Source organism: Carlito syrichta, unplaced genomic scaffold, assembly GCF_000164805.1.
Source record: "Carlito syrichta isolate Samal-C Ts95f unplaced genomic scaffold, Tarsius_syrichta-2.0.1 Scaffold290082, whole genome shotgun sequence".
Taxonomy (NCBI): Eukaryota; Metazoa; Chordata; class Mammalia; order Primates; family Tarsiidae; genus Carlito; species Carlito syrichta.
Window position 1 is genome coordinate 110,797 of NW_007234178.1, and position 16,680 is coordinate 127,476.

Here is a 16,680-nt window from a genome sequence, read left to right on the forward strand (position 1 = left end):
GCCTTCCAAGTAGCTGGAATTACAGGCATGCGCTACCACGCCTGGCTGATTTTTTTGATTTATTGCAGAGATGAGGTCTTGCCGCCCAGGTGGGTCTCGAACCCGTGGGCTCAGGCAATCCACTCACTTCAGCCTCCCAAAGGCGTGGGATTACAGGCTGAGCCACCAAGCCCAGCTTAAATTTTTTTTAAAAAAATACATTGAGGTCGGGCTTGGTGGCTCAGCCTGTAATCCCGGCACTTAGGGAGGCTGCGAAGAGTAGGTTGTCTGAGCCCATGGGTTCGAGATCAGCCTGAACAACTTGGTGAGACCATGTATCTACAAAAAATAAAAAATTTACCAGGCGTGGTAGTGTGCACCTGTAGTTCCGGCTTCTTGATAAGGCTGAGGCAGAAGGATTACCAGAGCCCAGCAGGTTGACGCTGGAGTGGCCGTGAGTGTGCATGCCACTGCAGTTCAGCAGCCTGAATGATGGAGTGAGACTCCTACTCAATAAAAACCCAAAAAACATGTTTTGGCCGGGCGCTGTGGTTCATGCCTATAATCCCAGCACTTTGGGAGGCCAAAGTAAGAGAGAGAACTGTCTAAGCCCATGGGTTTGAGACCAGCCTGGGAAACCTGGAGAGACCTCATCTCTATAATAAATCAAAAAATTAGGTGGACGTGGTGGCACGTGCCTGTAGTTCCAGCTACTTGGAAGGTTGAGGCAGAAGGATTGCCTAAGCCCAGCAAGTAAAGGCTGTGGTGGTCGTGAGCATGCCACTACACTCCAGCCTGGGCGACAGAGTGAGACTCCAACTCGGGGAAAGAAAAAACAAACAACATACATTGTTTTAATAAAGTAAGAATAAACTAATATAAAAAAACTTCAAACCCCTCTTCTTTCCTGGAAGGAACATAAAAACAACAATAAACGTGATTTGTTTTCTGCTCAATAGAGAATATTTTTGTCCCAAGCTTTGAAAGACAATCTCCCACTCCTTGATAAAGCAAGAGGTATTTGTTTACTCTATAGTCAAGATAATCCAATACTTGCCTCTGAATTGATGGCAACTGAAGTTTAAATCTGTTTATTGTAGTAGAAAACTTAAGGAGAAGAAAATTACCTTTTCCGGTTGTGTAAAAAACTTCATTGGGAGGACTGGCTCCTTTGGAGAGTCTGCATTGCACATAGCGCTTTTACTATTTATAACACACAGAGCCACATCACAAACTGTATAAAGTTTCTAGGGGGAAAAAAGATACATTAGAGCTAAAAGAAGGATTTGTGGTTATTTAGTCCTTCAACATTTCATAGGTTTGTCCAGTAGTGCTGATGTAGCCTCCTGGTGAAGAAAATAAACCCACACTCTTAGTTTAACAGAACGCTAAGTACACATTAAAAGTAACAACCAAACCAAACCAAAAAAGCACACAAAAGGATAGCTATTTAAAAAAAAAAAGGATCTCTATTATCTGAATCTTCATAGAACAATTTCATTCTTATCATTCTGCTCTACAGAAGTCTTAAAATCTTTTTCAGGGCATTACGGATGATCAAAAGCACAAAATTCACATGTAATGAAATGCAATAAAAGCTGACTATAAATATACTTCCATAAACATTCTGTCATATAAATTCTTAAGTTATGGCTAGAACCGAAGTATTATCTCAAGTGAGATAAGACTTTTCCATACATTAACAGCCACGGGCCCAACCCTCGGCTCACTTCATTAGTTTTGGGCTCATCAGGAGACTGGGCATCTCGGGTGAGCTTGATGTTCTCTGCCATTTTCTTCATAAAGGCATGACTGTTGTTTTCATTCTTCGTCATTAAAACTTCAAGCATGAACCACAGGCACCTACAGGGTAAACACACCACAGAGTTTAGATGTAGGTGCTTGAAGGAACGCATCTGTTGCTGGGAAGTTCTGCTGCTTGAATGTAATAAAATAAAATATAAAGACAACTCTAATTACTAGCAGAAATATAGTTCCAGTTAATGTCTATTCAAATGGAAAGTTAAATCACAAAGGAACATCTTAAAAATGGAAATGTAGCCAGACGCGGTAGCTCATGCCTGTAGACCCAGCACTTTGGAAGGGGGAGACAAGAGGATTGTCTGAGCTCAGGGATTTGATACCATCCTGGGCAACTCGGTGAGACCTCATCTCTACAATAAATTAAAAAATTAGCAGTGCGTGGTGGCACGCGCCTGTGGTTCCAGCTGCTTGGGAAGCGGAGGCAGAAGGATCTCCTGAGTTCAGCAGATTGGGGCTGCAGTGGCTGTGAGCATGCCACTGCACTCCAGCCTGGGAAACAGAGTGAGATTCCTACAAACACAAACACACACACACACACGAAATGTAGCTTAACAGGACAGTTTCCTGAAGCTCATACAGATTCATCCTTGCATGTATTCAACAGAGATGATTCAACATGTCTGAACACCTGGTAAAATAATGAGCAAAATCAACATGTAGAAATCTTCACATTTTAACTCACTGTAAGTTCTACAAGAGGTGTACAATTGGGATGTAGTTCTGCTGAGATACAAGCACCAATTGTATCTGAGGCTGATGTGTATGGTACCCAGCTACTCAGCTAAGCAGCTATTTCTCCAACCATTTTTACTGTTTTCCATTTGCCACTATGTATTTAATGAACCAAGTATCTGAAGAGAACAACTGAATTTCTAAAAGTAAAGGCAAATCCCAAATAAGGCTGAACATTAGAATCATTTGGAGGAACTTAAACAGACAAATGTGGGTGTGGGGACTGTTTTTAACAAGATCCCAGGATAAATCTCAGTTATTTACAGGAGTACTGTTTTACTATATGATGGGATAAATTGATGATATGCTATGCTATTTGCCTATATTCCATGTGAACTTTTTTTTTGAGTCAGAGTCTCACTGTCACCCAGGCTGGAGTACAGTGACATGCTCACAGCCATCACAACCTCAACCTGCAGGGCTCAGGTGATCCTCTTGCTTTAGCCTTCTAAGTAGCAGGAACTACAGACAATAACTAATTTTTTATTTTTTGATTTACTGCAGATTATGAGGTCTTGCCAAGTTGCCCAGGCTATTCTCGGACCTTGGGCTCCGGCAATCCTCTTGCCTTAGTCACCCAAAGGGCTGGGATCATAGGCATGAGCCACCGCACCCAGTGAAAATGTTCTAAGAGACTAATGTATGGGGGCATTAGGCTTTTAGCTTAATAGCGCAATGAAAGTTGGCAATTTCAGTAACAGTTATTAACTTTGGCAAAGCATTAGCTCTAGTTAGATACTAGATAGTTGTTAAAATCCTGGATGATCAAATAAAGGAAAATAAGAAATTGCAATCAATATGAATATAAAAAGTTAACACTTAATGAGTGTTTACCATCTATCAGGCATTAGGCTAAGCACTTTATCCTCATTTACTATCTCATAAATCTGTAACAAGTATGTAAAATCATCCCCATTTTACAGATTAAGCAGCTTTTCTAAGTTTTTTTAGACGGGTTAAGTAACCTGTTTAGAGTCACAGAGATTAAAAGGTGGCAACAATTAAAACCAGGTCTGGTTTTTATACTTTAAAGAAAAATACACAAGCTGGGCTCGGTGGCTCAGCCTGTAATCCTGCGCCTTTGGGAGGCTGAGGTGAGCGGACCGCCTGAGCCCGTGGGTTTGAGACCTGCCTGGGCAACTTGGCGAGACCTCATCTCTACAATAAATCAAAAATGAGCTGGACGTGGTAGCACGCGCCTGTAGTTCCAGCTACTTAGAAGGCTGAGGCGGAAGGATCGTCGGAGCCCAGCAGGTCAAGGCTGCGGTGGCCGGGAGCGGCCACTGCACTCCAGTCTGGGTGACAGAGTGAGACTCCAACTCAAAAAAAAAAGAAAAATACACAAAATAAATATAATAAACAGTATTTGAGCAACTATGTGCTAGACACAGGTGGCAACACTGGACTTATGGACTGTAGAGGGTGAAGGATCTGTTTATTAAAATACTGAAATCATTTCATTAATTCTTTAGGTTCAGAACTCTACTGCGTTTCTAGTTAACTTTAAGATTTGGTCAACCCCGTTACGAAGAACTATAGGATAAGAATAACTCTCATTTACAGGGGAGAGGTGAGGAAGCATTCTCATTGCAGAGCACTAGACTAATTTCTGTGAAAAGTTTTAACAAAAAACTTTGTAGTAACATTTTTGAAAGTAATATATATTATAAATATTATATGTGCCTACATATTATAATATTTATATATAATAAAATATATAATACTTATTAACACTTAACATGTGCCAACATAACATAGACTTTATTTCTTGAAGTATCTGAATCATGATAATATTGTGGTGAGAATCCTAATTCAACATTTTAATTAAAAAAAAATTGTATTTATTTACAGATAGAGTCTCACTCTCTAACCCAGGCTGGAGTACAGAGGCACCATCACAGGTCACGGCAGGCTCAAACTCCTAGGCTGAAGTGAAGTAGCTGGGATTACAGGTGGAAGCCACCATGTCTGGCTCATCTTAATTGTATGCAAAAATGCTAAGACTAAGTGGTATCTGTCAATAAGAGATCTTGTAGTGGCACTATCACTGCTCATTGCAGCGTTGACATTCTGGGCTAAGTCTATCCTTTTGCCTCACCCCACTAAGTAGCTGGGACTACAGGCCCAAGCCACCATGCCCAGATAATTATTTTATTTTTGTAGAGAGGAGATCTTGCTATGTTGCCCTGGGTGGTCCTGAGCTCCAGGGCTCAGGCCATCCTCCATCCTTGTTCCCCAAAGTGCTGGGATTACAGGCAGGAGCCTCAACAAGCCTATATACAGGGATTTCTATGATATGTGGTGCTTCTTCTTGCCTTATCCAACAGAACTAATTCCTCTCCATCCCAAGTCTTTTCACTGAGCTTTCTGGAACACACTTTAACTGAAGCCGTACCTCCCCCATCCCCTGCCAAGCATACTTGCCTTGCATCCCCTGAAGTTACAGCCACTCATTTGGTCCAGTCACTCTTCCACAATCATAAAAATTATTCCTAAGAAGCCGTGTACCACTTCGTCACTTCTACCAACCTCTTTCTACCAATGTCACTTCTCAGCCTCTCTGTGTTCTTTGCATTCATTTAGTTTCTGGATTACAATTTCTCTGAACTTCATCTTTATGTTCTGCCATTTTTCTGGACAGCCTATCCAACCCTTTATTTCCTACCTCCTTGGCTGCTTCATTTCTTGTAATGCTTCATTTCTTGGCTTAAAAGCATCTCTCCCCCACAGACATTCCTAGACCTTGCCAACTCTTAGAAGTGGTCTACCTGTGAAACTATATATTCAAATATCCCATTCTTTGGATACCCCCCTTTTTGTCAGTTTCCTTTCAAATATTTATACTATAAAGCTGTGTTCTCTGACCTTGTGGGTACAACAAGGTCGTTAGGCTTGCTGATTTTCTAACCCTATCCTCATTGCTCTATATTCTTCCACCTTCACTTCATTTCCTTTCTAGTTTGTAAATTCCATGAGCCAAATTTGTAATTAGTATTTTGAAAAAAGTCTCAGGCCAAGCACAGTGGCTCATGCCTATAATTCTAGCACTTTTAGAGGCCAAGAGTTCAAGATCAGCCTGGGAAACAGGGAGATATTGTTTCTTTCTCAAAAACAAACAAACAAAATCAAACAATTAGCAGGATGTGGTGATGAGCACCTGTAGTCCCAGCCACCAGGGAGGCTAAGGCAGAAGGATTGTGTAATCCCAGGAAGTTGAGGCTGTGGCGAGTCATTATTTTGCCACTAGACTCCAGCCTGGGCAACAGAGTGAGACCCTGACTCAAAACAAAAACAAAAACCCAACAACAACAGAAACAAACAAACACACAACCAAAACTCTGAAAACAAAGTCTCAACTCCCTTACCAATTTTCCTTCTGGTACACGTGCTTTGAAAAACCCAAGAACAATCTAAGTCTTACACATCTTAGCAGCCTCATTGAAAATGTATACTGCTAGAGAAATATCATGCAGCTGAGAAGCTTGATGTAATTATAATTTAAGATTTTTTAAAATATAGTTCTTCACAGCAGCTGTTTTAGATCTTTATTCTACTCAAATCTAATTCTACCACCCTAACCCACCAGCCAAGGTCCAGCACCATTGTTATATGAAAACAACAGTCATTAGATAAGTCAACTTCTAGATACCAATCTTGGATAATTATTTTTATTCCCAAGCCTTCCCTTTGTCTCTTCCTAGGATACCACCCATTTCTCCTTTTGAAGACCTCACCTTGACTTATGACCATCACTGTTTCCTTTACACCCTTCCCTTTGTCTCTCCTTAGGGTACCACCCACTCTTCCTTCTGAAGACCTCACCTTGCTTTATTACCATCATTGTTTCCTTTACACATAATCATACCCCATCCCCTGCCTCCTTGCTAGAGACTTAATATTGCTTTGTTCCTTCCCTAGTCACAGCCAACTTTTCAAAAAAAGATTTGTCCACATGATTTCTATTCCGTACCCTTTGGTAATTTGGCTTTCACCTGCATTGTTTCATTGCAGCTGCCCCTGCTAAGGTTACCAGAGAGTGTTCTGTAACTCAATTCAATCGGCAGTTATCTTTATTTGTAAAATGATAACAGTAATTATCCCAGGAAGTGTTGAGGGTTAAACAAGATAATATTTGTAGTATACGTGACAAGTAATAAAAAGTCAATAAATGTTGGCTGGTTACTGACCATTTCTTTTCCCTTGACATATATATATTTTTTGAGTTGGAGTCTCACTCTGTCACCCAGACTGGAGTGCAGTGGGATGCTCCCGGCCACCGCAGCCTCTACCTGCTGGGCTCCAGAGATCTTTCCGCCTCAGCCTTCCAAGTAGCTGGGGAACTACAGTTGTGCGCTACTATATCCAGCTAATTTTTTTTTTTTTTTTTAATTTATTGTAGAGATGAGGTCTCGCCAAGTTGCCCAGGCAGGTCTTGAACCTGCGGGCTCAGGCAATCCACCCACCTCAGTCTCCCAAAGTGCTGGGATTACAGGCTGAGCCACCAAGCCAGTTTCCTTACCATATTTTTTGGTTCCTCAATACCATACTGCTTTTCCTTTGATCCTCAATATTTTCCCTCCACATTCTTTTTTGATTCTCTTTTCTTTCCATGACATGTCTGAAATATGACCTCTTAGAATCCCTGTTTTACTGATTACTTTCTTGCTCCTCTTTTTAAATTCTGTCGCCAACTGTGGTTTCTGTACCTGTTTTAGGTATAACCACAACAGCAGAGCATGCATCTCACACACTATAGTTAACTACTTCTCTACCTCTCTTTCTGTATCATCAAATTTCAAATCATATGGGAATCTGCATGATGACTGCATCATATAACCCCATAGCCCAAGAATCTGGTAAAGTACCTGGCACACCAAAAGTAATCCATGAATTTTTTTTTTTTTTTGAGTCGCAGTCTCTGTTGCCCAACCTGAAGTGTAGTAGCATGCTCATGGCCACTGCAGACTTGACTTCCTGGGATCAGGTGATCCTTCCACCTCAGCCTTCGAAGTAGCCACCATGCCCGGCTAAATTTTTGATTTACTATAGAGACAAGGTCTTGCCATGCTGGCCAAGCTGGTCTCGCACTCCTGAGCTCAGGCAGTCCTCTTGCCTCCGCCACCCAAAGTGCTGGGATTACAGGCTTGAGCCACCCACCACACCTGACTAATCCATCAATATTGATTAGCAAGAGATAAAGAGCCAAAGAAGAAAACATGTGGAAAGATACAGACCAAACTGTTAATAGCAATGATGGGCTCTTAAGGGGTATGATTATGAATAATTATTTTTGTCTTCTTATGAATCAGTTTTAAATACTTTTAATGGACTTGTCAATATGATAAAGAAGAAATGTCATTATAAAACACAGAAGGGTATATTTAAGTATGATTTTTCACATTCAAATATATTATCACTGATATAAAAAAAATAAACCTTCACGGATTAGTCACAACAAAACAACTATTAAGCTGGAAAAAAAAACCAATCATAATCAACAGTTCAGAAGTCTGAGACCTCATAAAACACAGGAAATGGGATGCTTCATGGATAAAGAGATGCTTCACAGATATGAATATTAGAAGAAATCTATGTTCGGTCACAGGCTGACCACAGAGACAATTGAGCAGTTAATACAGACTTTACAAAATCAGATCAGAAAAGTCAGAATGGTAGACTGCAACCCACGAGTACCAAAAGCAATCAGGAAGAATAGAAGAAGCATACTTTTAGACTTACCTCATAATAGCACTTAAAATGTCCCATTCCCAGAGAAAAAAATACAAATCCTAGACAAAAAATTAGGCAAATATGACTAATTCATGGGGAGAGAGGAGGGGAAAAAAAAAAAAAAACTAGACAGAAGCCATGAAGAACCCCAGACTTTGGAGTTACTAGTCAAAGACATTAAGCCAACTGTCTTAAATATGCTCAATGAGCTAAAAGAAACAAGGAGACTTATGTATGAGCAAATAGAGAATGTCAATAGAAATGTTAAGAAGGAACCAAACAGAAATTCTGGGAAAGAAAAATATAGTCGATGAAATGAAAAATTCACTGTAGGGGTTCAATGGCAGATTTGAACAGGCAGAAGAAAAATTCAGCAAACCTGCAGATAAAGAAATTGAAAATATTCAATCTGGACAGAAATAAAAAAGAAAAATGAATAGACCTGATGAATCTGTAAGACACCGTTAGACATACCAACATACACATCATGCAATACCCAGAGAGACAGTATGTGGAAGAAACAATAATGGCTAAAAATTTCCCAATTTTGATGAAAAGCACAAATCTATACATCCAAGAAGCTCAATGATATCCAAGCTGTATAAAATCAGAAACTCATATTAAGATATATTCCAGTCAAATTGTTGAAACCTAGCAATAAAGAGAGACTATTGAAAGCAATAAGGAAGTGACTCATAAACAAGAGATCCTCAATAAGAGAAACAGCTGATTCCTCATCAGAAAGCATGGAGGCAGTAAGATGACATACTTCAAGTTCTAGAAAACAAACAAACAAACAAACAAAGAAAACCCAGCCAACCAACAATTCTACATCCTATGTAACTATACGTCAAGAACCAAGATATTCTCAAATAAAAAAAAAGTAAAGGGAGTTCATTAATAGTAGACATGTCTTACAAGAAATGCTAGTCTATCAGACTGAAATTAAAGGACACTAGACAGTAGCCTGAAGTAATAAGAAGAAATAAAAAACACTGGTAAAGGTTAATATCACGAGAAAATTGAATAGCTAGTATTATTGAACTTCAGTGTGTAACTACGCACATGGGAACACAGAGTATAAAGATGTGATTTCTGGCAATAATAATATAAAGGGACAAGGACAGAGATGTATAAGAGGAAAGTGTCCATATACTCTTGTTTTTATGAGTAGGAGTCTCACTCTGTTGCCCAGGCTGGAGTGCAGTGGCACGCTCATAGTCACCACAGCCTTGAACTGCTGGGCTCAGGCAATCCTGCCTCAGCCTTCCCAGTAGCTAGAACTACTGGCACGTGTCACCATGCCCAGCTAGTTTTTTGATTTATTGTGGAGATGAGGTCTCGCTAAGTTGCCCAGGCTGGTCTCAAACCCCTAGTGAACCTAGGCAATTCCTCGTCTTTGCCTCCCAAAGACGACTGGGATTACTGGTGTGAGCCATTGTGCCAGCAAGTGTCTATATACTCTTAAAAACTAAACTGTTACTATTCAATAGAGGTTGTTATAAGTTTGAGATGTTAGCTGTAGTACCCACGGCAACTAGTAAGAAAATAAAAATCAGAGAAGAAAAGAATTTAAAAAGTCCTCAAAAACTAAATACAAAAAAAAAGGGAGGTAATATTGAAGGGATTTAACAATAAAAAAAGGAATAAGCACACAGAAAACAAACAATTGCTTGGCAAAACTAACTCATTCCTTATAAGTAATTACTTTAAATGTAAAGAATGGGAAAGATATTTCATGCAAAGTAACCAAAAGAGAGGTAAGTGGCTATTTTATTACTAGACAAAACAGATTTAGAGACCACAGTGGACTTATAGGAGACAACAAGGACTTTACTGATAGGAAGTCAAGGCAGAACGAAGACATGACCATAATCAACACGTACAAAACTATGGGGCAGATAAAGCAACTGGCTCTCAAATGTATGAAGCAAAAGCAAACAGAATTCAAGAGAAAAACGAACAGTTCCATAATAATAATTGGAGACTTCAATACCTCATTTTCAATAATGTATAGAAATATCCCAAGATCAATAAGGAAATAGAGAACTTGAATAATATTATAAACCAATTAGTCTGATCAGAGACAAAACCTTGCAATCAACAATAACTGAATACACATTTTTCTCAAGTGTGCATGCAACATTCTCTAGGACAAACCATATTTTAAGCCACAGAACAGGATTAATAAATTATAAACAACTGAAATTACACAATGCATTTTTTTCTGAACACAATATAACAGAACTAGAAACCAATAACATACAAGAAACTAAAAACTCAACAATACCAGGAAATTAAACCACACAGTCTTTAAACAAAAAATGGGTGAAAAAAAGAAATCACAGAAGAAACTAGAACACACGTTCTCCAAATAATAACACTGAAAAACATATGGAATAAAGTAACAGCAGCAATGACAGGAAATTTACTGAAAGCCATACATTTAAAAACAAGATCTCAATGAATTACCTAGGTGTACACCTTAAGGACACAGAAAAAAAGAGCAAACTAAATCCAAAGCTAGCAGAAGAAAGAAAATGATAAGAGAAAAACAGGCTAGGCATGGTGGCTCATACCTATAATTCTAGCACTTTGGGAGGACTGCCTGAGCTCATGGGCTCAAGACTAGCCTGGGCAACAAAGCGAAACCTCGTCTCTATAATTAAAAAAAAAAAAAGCCAGGCATGGTGGCGCATGCCTGTATTTCCAACTACATGGAAGGCTGATGGTGGGAAGATCACCTGAGCCCCGCAGTTTGAGGCTGCCGTGTCTGTGAGTATGCCATGTACTCTAGTCTGGGTGATAGTGAGACTCCGACTCAAAAAATAAAAAGTTGATTCTTTGAAAAGAATTTTAAAATGGACATTTACCTAGATTGATTTAGAGAGAGAGAGAGAGAGAGAGAGAGAGAGAGAGGAAAGACTCAATTACTAAAATCATAAACGAAAGCGGGGACATTACTATCAATGCTACAAAAAAATAAATAGGATAAGCAAATGACTTAGATGGAATGAATTCCTAGAAACACAAAACCAACCATTATTCCTTAAGTACACTGAAGCAAAAATTCTCAACAAAATACTAGAAAACTGAATTCAGAAGCATAGTGAAAGGATTGTACATCAAGGATGTTTCAACATATGAAATGTGATCAATATATAACATCACATTAACAAAATCAGGAAGAAAAACACACATGATCAATAAATGATGCAAATAAAGCATTTAACACCTTTTTATGATAAAAGCATGAAATAAACTAGGATTAGAAAAGAACTTCCTCAACATGAAAAAGGTCATACATAAAAAAACCCACAGCTAAAAATACACTCAAGGGTGAAAGTCTGAAAGTCTTTCCCCCAAGATAAGGATGCTGGCTTTTGTCACTTTAATTCAATATATTACTGGAATTTCTAATCAGAGCAATTAGGCTAAGGAAAGAAATAAAAGTTATTGAATTCGGAAAGGGAGAAGTAAAACTATCACTATATGTAGACATATAATCTTATATCAGAGAACCCTAAAGAATCTACAAAATCTTGGCCACAGTGACATGTGCCTGTAATCCTATCTAATAGGGAGGCTGAGGTGGGAGGATCCCTTGACTCCAGGAGTGTGAGACCAAGCCTGGGCAACATAGCAAGACCCCATTTCTAAACAAAGAAAAACATAAACAAAAAATATCCACAAAGAAACTATTAAAGCCAATAAATCAATTTAGCAAAGTTTCATACTTTAAAAATAAAAAACTTGTATTTCTGCACACTAGCAATGAACAATCAAAAGGATATTAAGAAGTAGTTCCAGGCCAGGCATGGTGGCTCAAACCTGTAATCCCAGCACTTTGGGAGGCCCAGGCAAGAAAACTGCCTGAGCCCACGGGTTTTAGACCAGCCCGGGCAACGTGGTGAGACCTTGTCTCTACAATAAATAAAAAAATTAGCTGGGCATGGTAGCACACACCTGTAGTTCCAGTTATTTGGAAGGCTGAGGTGGAAGGATCGCCAGAGCCCAGCAGGTTGACGCTGGGGTGGTCGTGAGCGTGCCGCTGCACTCCAGTCTGGGAGACAGAGTGAGACTCCAACATAAAAAAAAAAAAAAGAAAAAAAAAGAAAGGAAAAGAAATAGTTCCAGTTAAATGGCATCAAAAAGAATAAAATATTTAGAAATAAATTTAGTAAAGGAAGATGAAGACCTGGACAATAAAAACTACAAAATATTGTTAAAAAATAACTTTAAGACCTAAATAAATGGAAAAATACCTTGTTTAATGAGATTACCACCCAAAGCAACATACAGATTCAATGCAATGCCCACCAAATCTCAACAGCATTTTTTTATAGAAATGAAAAAATGTATCCTAAAAATTCATACAAAATTTCAGAAGCCAAAACAATCTAGACAAAGAAGTAAAAGGACTCACACTTCCCAATTTTAAAGCATACTACAAATTGTCAGCCAGGTGCAGTAGCTCACACCTGGGTAACCTGGCAAGACCTCATCTCTAAAGTAAATTTAAAAATTAAAAAATTAGCCAGGTGTGGTGGTGCATGCCTGTGATTCTAGTTACTTGGAAGGCCAAGGGGAAAGGATCACCAGAGCCCAGCAGGCCAAGGCTGGAGGAGCTGTGTGCACTCCAGCCTGGGCAATAGAGATTCCAACAAAACAAAACGAAACATTGTCACATGGCATAAGAAAAAACATTTAGACATAATGAACAGAATTCACAGCCCAGAACAAACTCTTGCAAATATGGTCAACTGATATTTGACAAGGGTGCCCAAATCAACCTTTGGGGAAGTAATCTCTTCAACAAACGGTGCTGGAAAAACCAGGTATCCACACAAAGAATAAATCTGAACCATACCTCTCTATATGATACATAAACACTGAGTCAAAAATGCATCAAAGATCTTCATTTAAGAGCTAAAAGTAAGCCTGGCTTGGTGGCTCAAGCCTGTAATCCCGCGGCTTTGGGAGGCTGAGGTGAGTGGATTGCCTGAGCCTGCGGGTTCGAGACCCGCCTGGGCAGGCGAGACCTCATGTCTACACTAAAATCAAAAAATTAGCCAGGCATGGTAGCGCACGCCTGTAATTCCGGGTACTCGGAAGGCTGAGGCAGAAGGATCGCCGGAGCCCAGCAGGTCGAGGCTGTGGTGGCCGAGAGTGGCCACTGCACTCTGGTCTGGGCGACAGAGTGAGACTCCGACTCAAAAAAAAAAGAGCTAAAAGTATAAAAGTCTTAGAAGAAACATAGCAGAAAATCTCTATGAATCATAAATTTTTATGGTCCTCCCTCCCTCCTTTTTTTTTTTTTAAGATGAGGTCTTGCTGTGTCACCCAGGCTAGAGTACAGTGGTGCAATCATAGGCCACTGCAGCCTCTAAAACTTGGCTTCAAGAGATCTTCCTGCCTTAGCCTCCTGAGGCTGGGACTAAAGAGATGCATCATTGCACCGGCTAGAAAAACACAATATTTAGTACTTCAAATTACATGGTAACTTTAAAAATGTGTTTGTTTTTTGAGTCAGGACCTCACTCTGTCGCCTAGGCGACAATCACAGTTCACCACAGCCTTGACCTCCTAGGTTCAGAAGATCCTTCCACCTCAGCCTCTAAAGTGGCTGGGACTACAGGTATATGCCACCATGCTCAACTAATTTTTTGATTTTCTGTACAGAGGACATCTTACTATGTTGTTTAGGTTGGTCTTAAAATCCTGGGCTCAAGCAATCCTTCTACCTCGGCCTCTGAAAGTGCTGAGTTTATGGGTGTGAGCCACCATGCCTGGCCTTAAAAAAATGTTTGATGTAAGCAAGATAGCAGAATAGAAGGTTCCTTGACATCACTTCCCCCATGAAAATACAACTAGAAACTATCCAAAGATAAGAATATCACCCTAGGCCGAGCATGGTGGCTCACATCTATAATCCCAGCACTTTGGGAGGCCGAGGTGAGAGGACTGCCTGAGCCCACAGGTTCGAGACCAACCTAGGCAAGTTGATGAAACCTTATCTCTACAATAAATAAAAAAATTAGGTCGGTATGGTGGAGCGTGCCTGTAATTCCAGCTACTTGCAAGATGGAGTCAGAAGGATCGCCAGAGCCCAGCATGTCAAGGCTGCAGTGGCTATGAGTGTGCCACTGTACTCCAGCCTGAGCAATAAGGTGAAACTCCAATGCAAAAAAAAAAAAAAGAATACCACCCTAAACCAGATGTGTGGGGAGAAGCAGAGAAATCTCCTGTGCCCAAGAATTGAGAGAAGCCACGATGAGTAAGACAGTTAATTTCAAACTGTAGCACTACCACCCTTAAGCCACCTTATTATCACTCACAGAAATTCCCTAGACCCATGGCTTCTGGGGTGAAAGGAGAGAACTGGAGGTTGATGTTTCATCGCCCCCCTGGTCTGGGAAGCTTGAAGGGAAGCCCACTCTAGACTGATATCATACCAACCACGGGGGAACACTGGGATTACAATGGGCCGAACTACATGAGACTAACTGAGAACAAAGAGCAGGCACTGATTCTGCTCTGATCTTGGTAGCCACTTAGTGCTCTAAAGAGAGGGGAATGCCACAATAAACTCACTATGAAAACAGCATGAAGGTTTCACACACAAAAAAGTAAAAATAGATGGACCATATGATCCAGCCTTCTGACTGCTAGGTAACATATACCAAAAGAAAGAAGCAGTACATCAAAGAGATAGCTGCATTTTCACGTTTATTGCAGCACGACTCACAACAGTCAACCTAAGTGACCATCAGTGGATGAATGGAAAAAGGAAAAGTGCTATATATAAACAATGGAATAGTCTGCAGCCATGAAGAAATAAATGAAATCTTGTTAATCCTAGCAACACTTAAAACTGGATGTCATTATGTTCAGTACCATAAGCCAAGCACAGAAAGAAAAATATCGCATGTTCTCATTCACACACGTGAGCTCAGAAACTGGATCTCCCAGAGGTAGAGAATGAAGTGGTGGTTACCAGAGGTTATGAGGGTGGAAGAGAAGGGAGGGTGAGGAAAGACCGGTTGATGCACACAAAAACACAGAAGGATTCTGTTCTGGTGTTTCACAGCGCAGCAGGGGGCTCTAGTCAACAGGGATGTATTGCAGACTTCAGACATCTAGAAGAAAAGACGTGGAATGCTCTCCACACAGGAAATGAGGTGATGGATCTCCTAGGTACCTTGCTTTGATCATTATACATCATATGTACCACATTACTCATCATATGTATCATATGTATCACATACACCCATACATGTAAACAATTATTATGTATCAATAAAAATTAAAAACTAAAAGGTGTTGCCTGCTAGAAACAGAAACTATGTGTCACTGTTTGCAGTTCCAATTATTTCAGTTACTTCAGTCTTCTTCTCAGACCACAGCTAAAGCTCCTAAGTATAAGACTTCTTCCACATAAATGCCTTCAACTTAAATGCAGCTAAAAGGCACTGTAACATAGACCTTCTAGTCTAGGAAAGTACAGATATCAATGTTTCATTTTATGTGAGTACTTCCTGGAAAATCCCTAAATAAAAAGCATTCTATAAATGCCTGCAGTACTTTATAAATAGACTAAAACTAAAAATTTTAAAAATAAACATTCAGAATTGGAAGAAATTATCTGTATTTCAAATTCTGTATTTTACAAATAAGGCAACTGAAGGCCAAAAGAAGCAAAGTTTTTAGCCACATAGTTGGGATTTAAAATTATGTCTTATGAAATCTAATTATGTGGTTTCTTCATCTTTTTTTCAGTTGTTAAGATTTTGACACCGTTTAAGTGACCAAAGCTACAAGAGGCAGAAATAAAAGTTGAAATCTTAATTAAGATTAGGAATAAGACTTAACGTCCCTCATAGAAAACTCATAATACAAGTTAAAGGTCCCAATTTAAGAGTGGAAAGCAAAAACATACCAAAAAGAAAAGAACATAAAAATTGCTTTTTTTTGGAGTTGGAGTCTCACTCCATTGCCCAGGCTGGAGTGCAGTGGCACGCTTATGGCTACCCCAGTGTAGACCGGCTATGCTCAGGGAATTCTTTGGCCTCAGCCTTCCAAGTAGCTGGAACTGCAGGAGTGCAGTACCACACATGGTTAATTTTTGATTTCTTGTAGACACGAGGTCTCACCAAGTTGCCTGGGCTGGTCTCGAACTCACAGACTCAGGCAATCACTCGCCTCTCCTTAGCCACCCAGAGTGCTGGGATTACAGGCTGAGTCACCAAACCCAGTCTAGAGTTTTTTAAAAGCTATCTACAGATAATCCTTGGTGTCTTCTCACTCTTTCTGCCTACTTCATATACAAAGTTCTATTTTACATAAATAACATCTTAAATAAGAGTTTTATAATTGTTCATTTGGCTGTCTTTCTACTAGAGATCTCTCTTTGAC

The 16,680-nt window shown here is 39.7% G+C and overlaps 1 protein-coding gene across 1 annotated transcript in view; it reads right to left on the reverse strand.

Annotated features, from left to right (window-relative positions):
- Positions 1–16,680, reverse strand: part of PDS5A (PDS5 cohesin associated factor A) — a 133,683-nt gene that overhangs the window by 11,455 nt on the left and 105,548 nt on the right. The window contains exons 26-27 of the mRNA XM_021710572.1: positions 1,710–1,842; positions 1,107–1,226 (exon numbers count right to left, since the gene is read on the reverse strand). Of these exons, the coding sequence (XP_021566247.1) occupies positions 1,107–1,226; positions 1,710–1,842 (253 nt within the window). The remainder of the gene's footprint in view (positions 1–1,106; positions 1,227–1,709; positions 1,843–16,680) is intronic.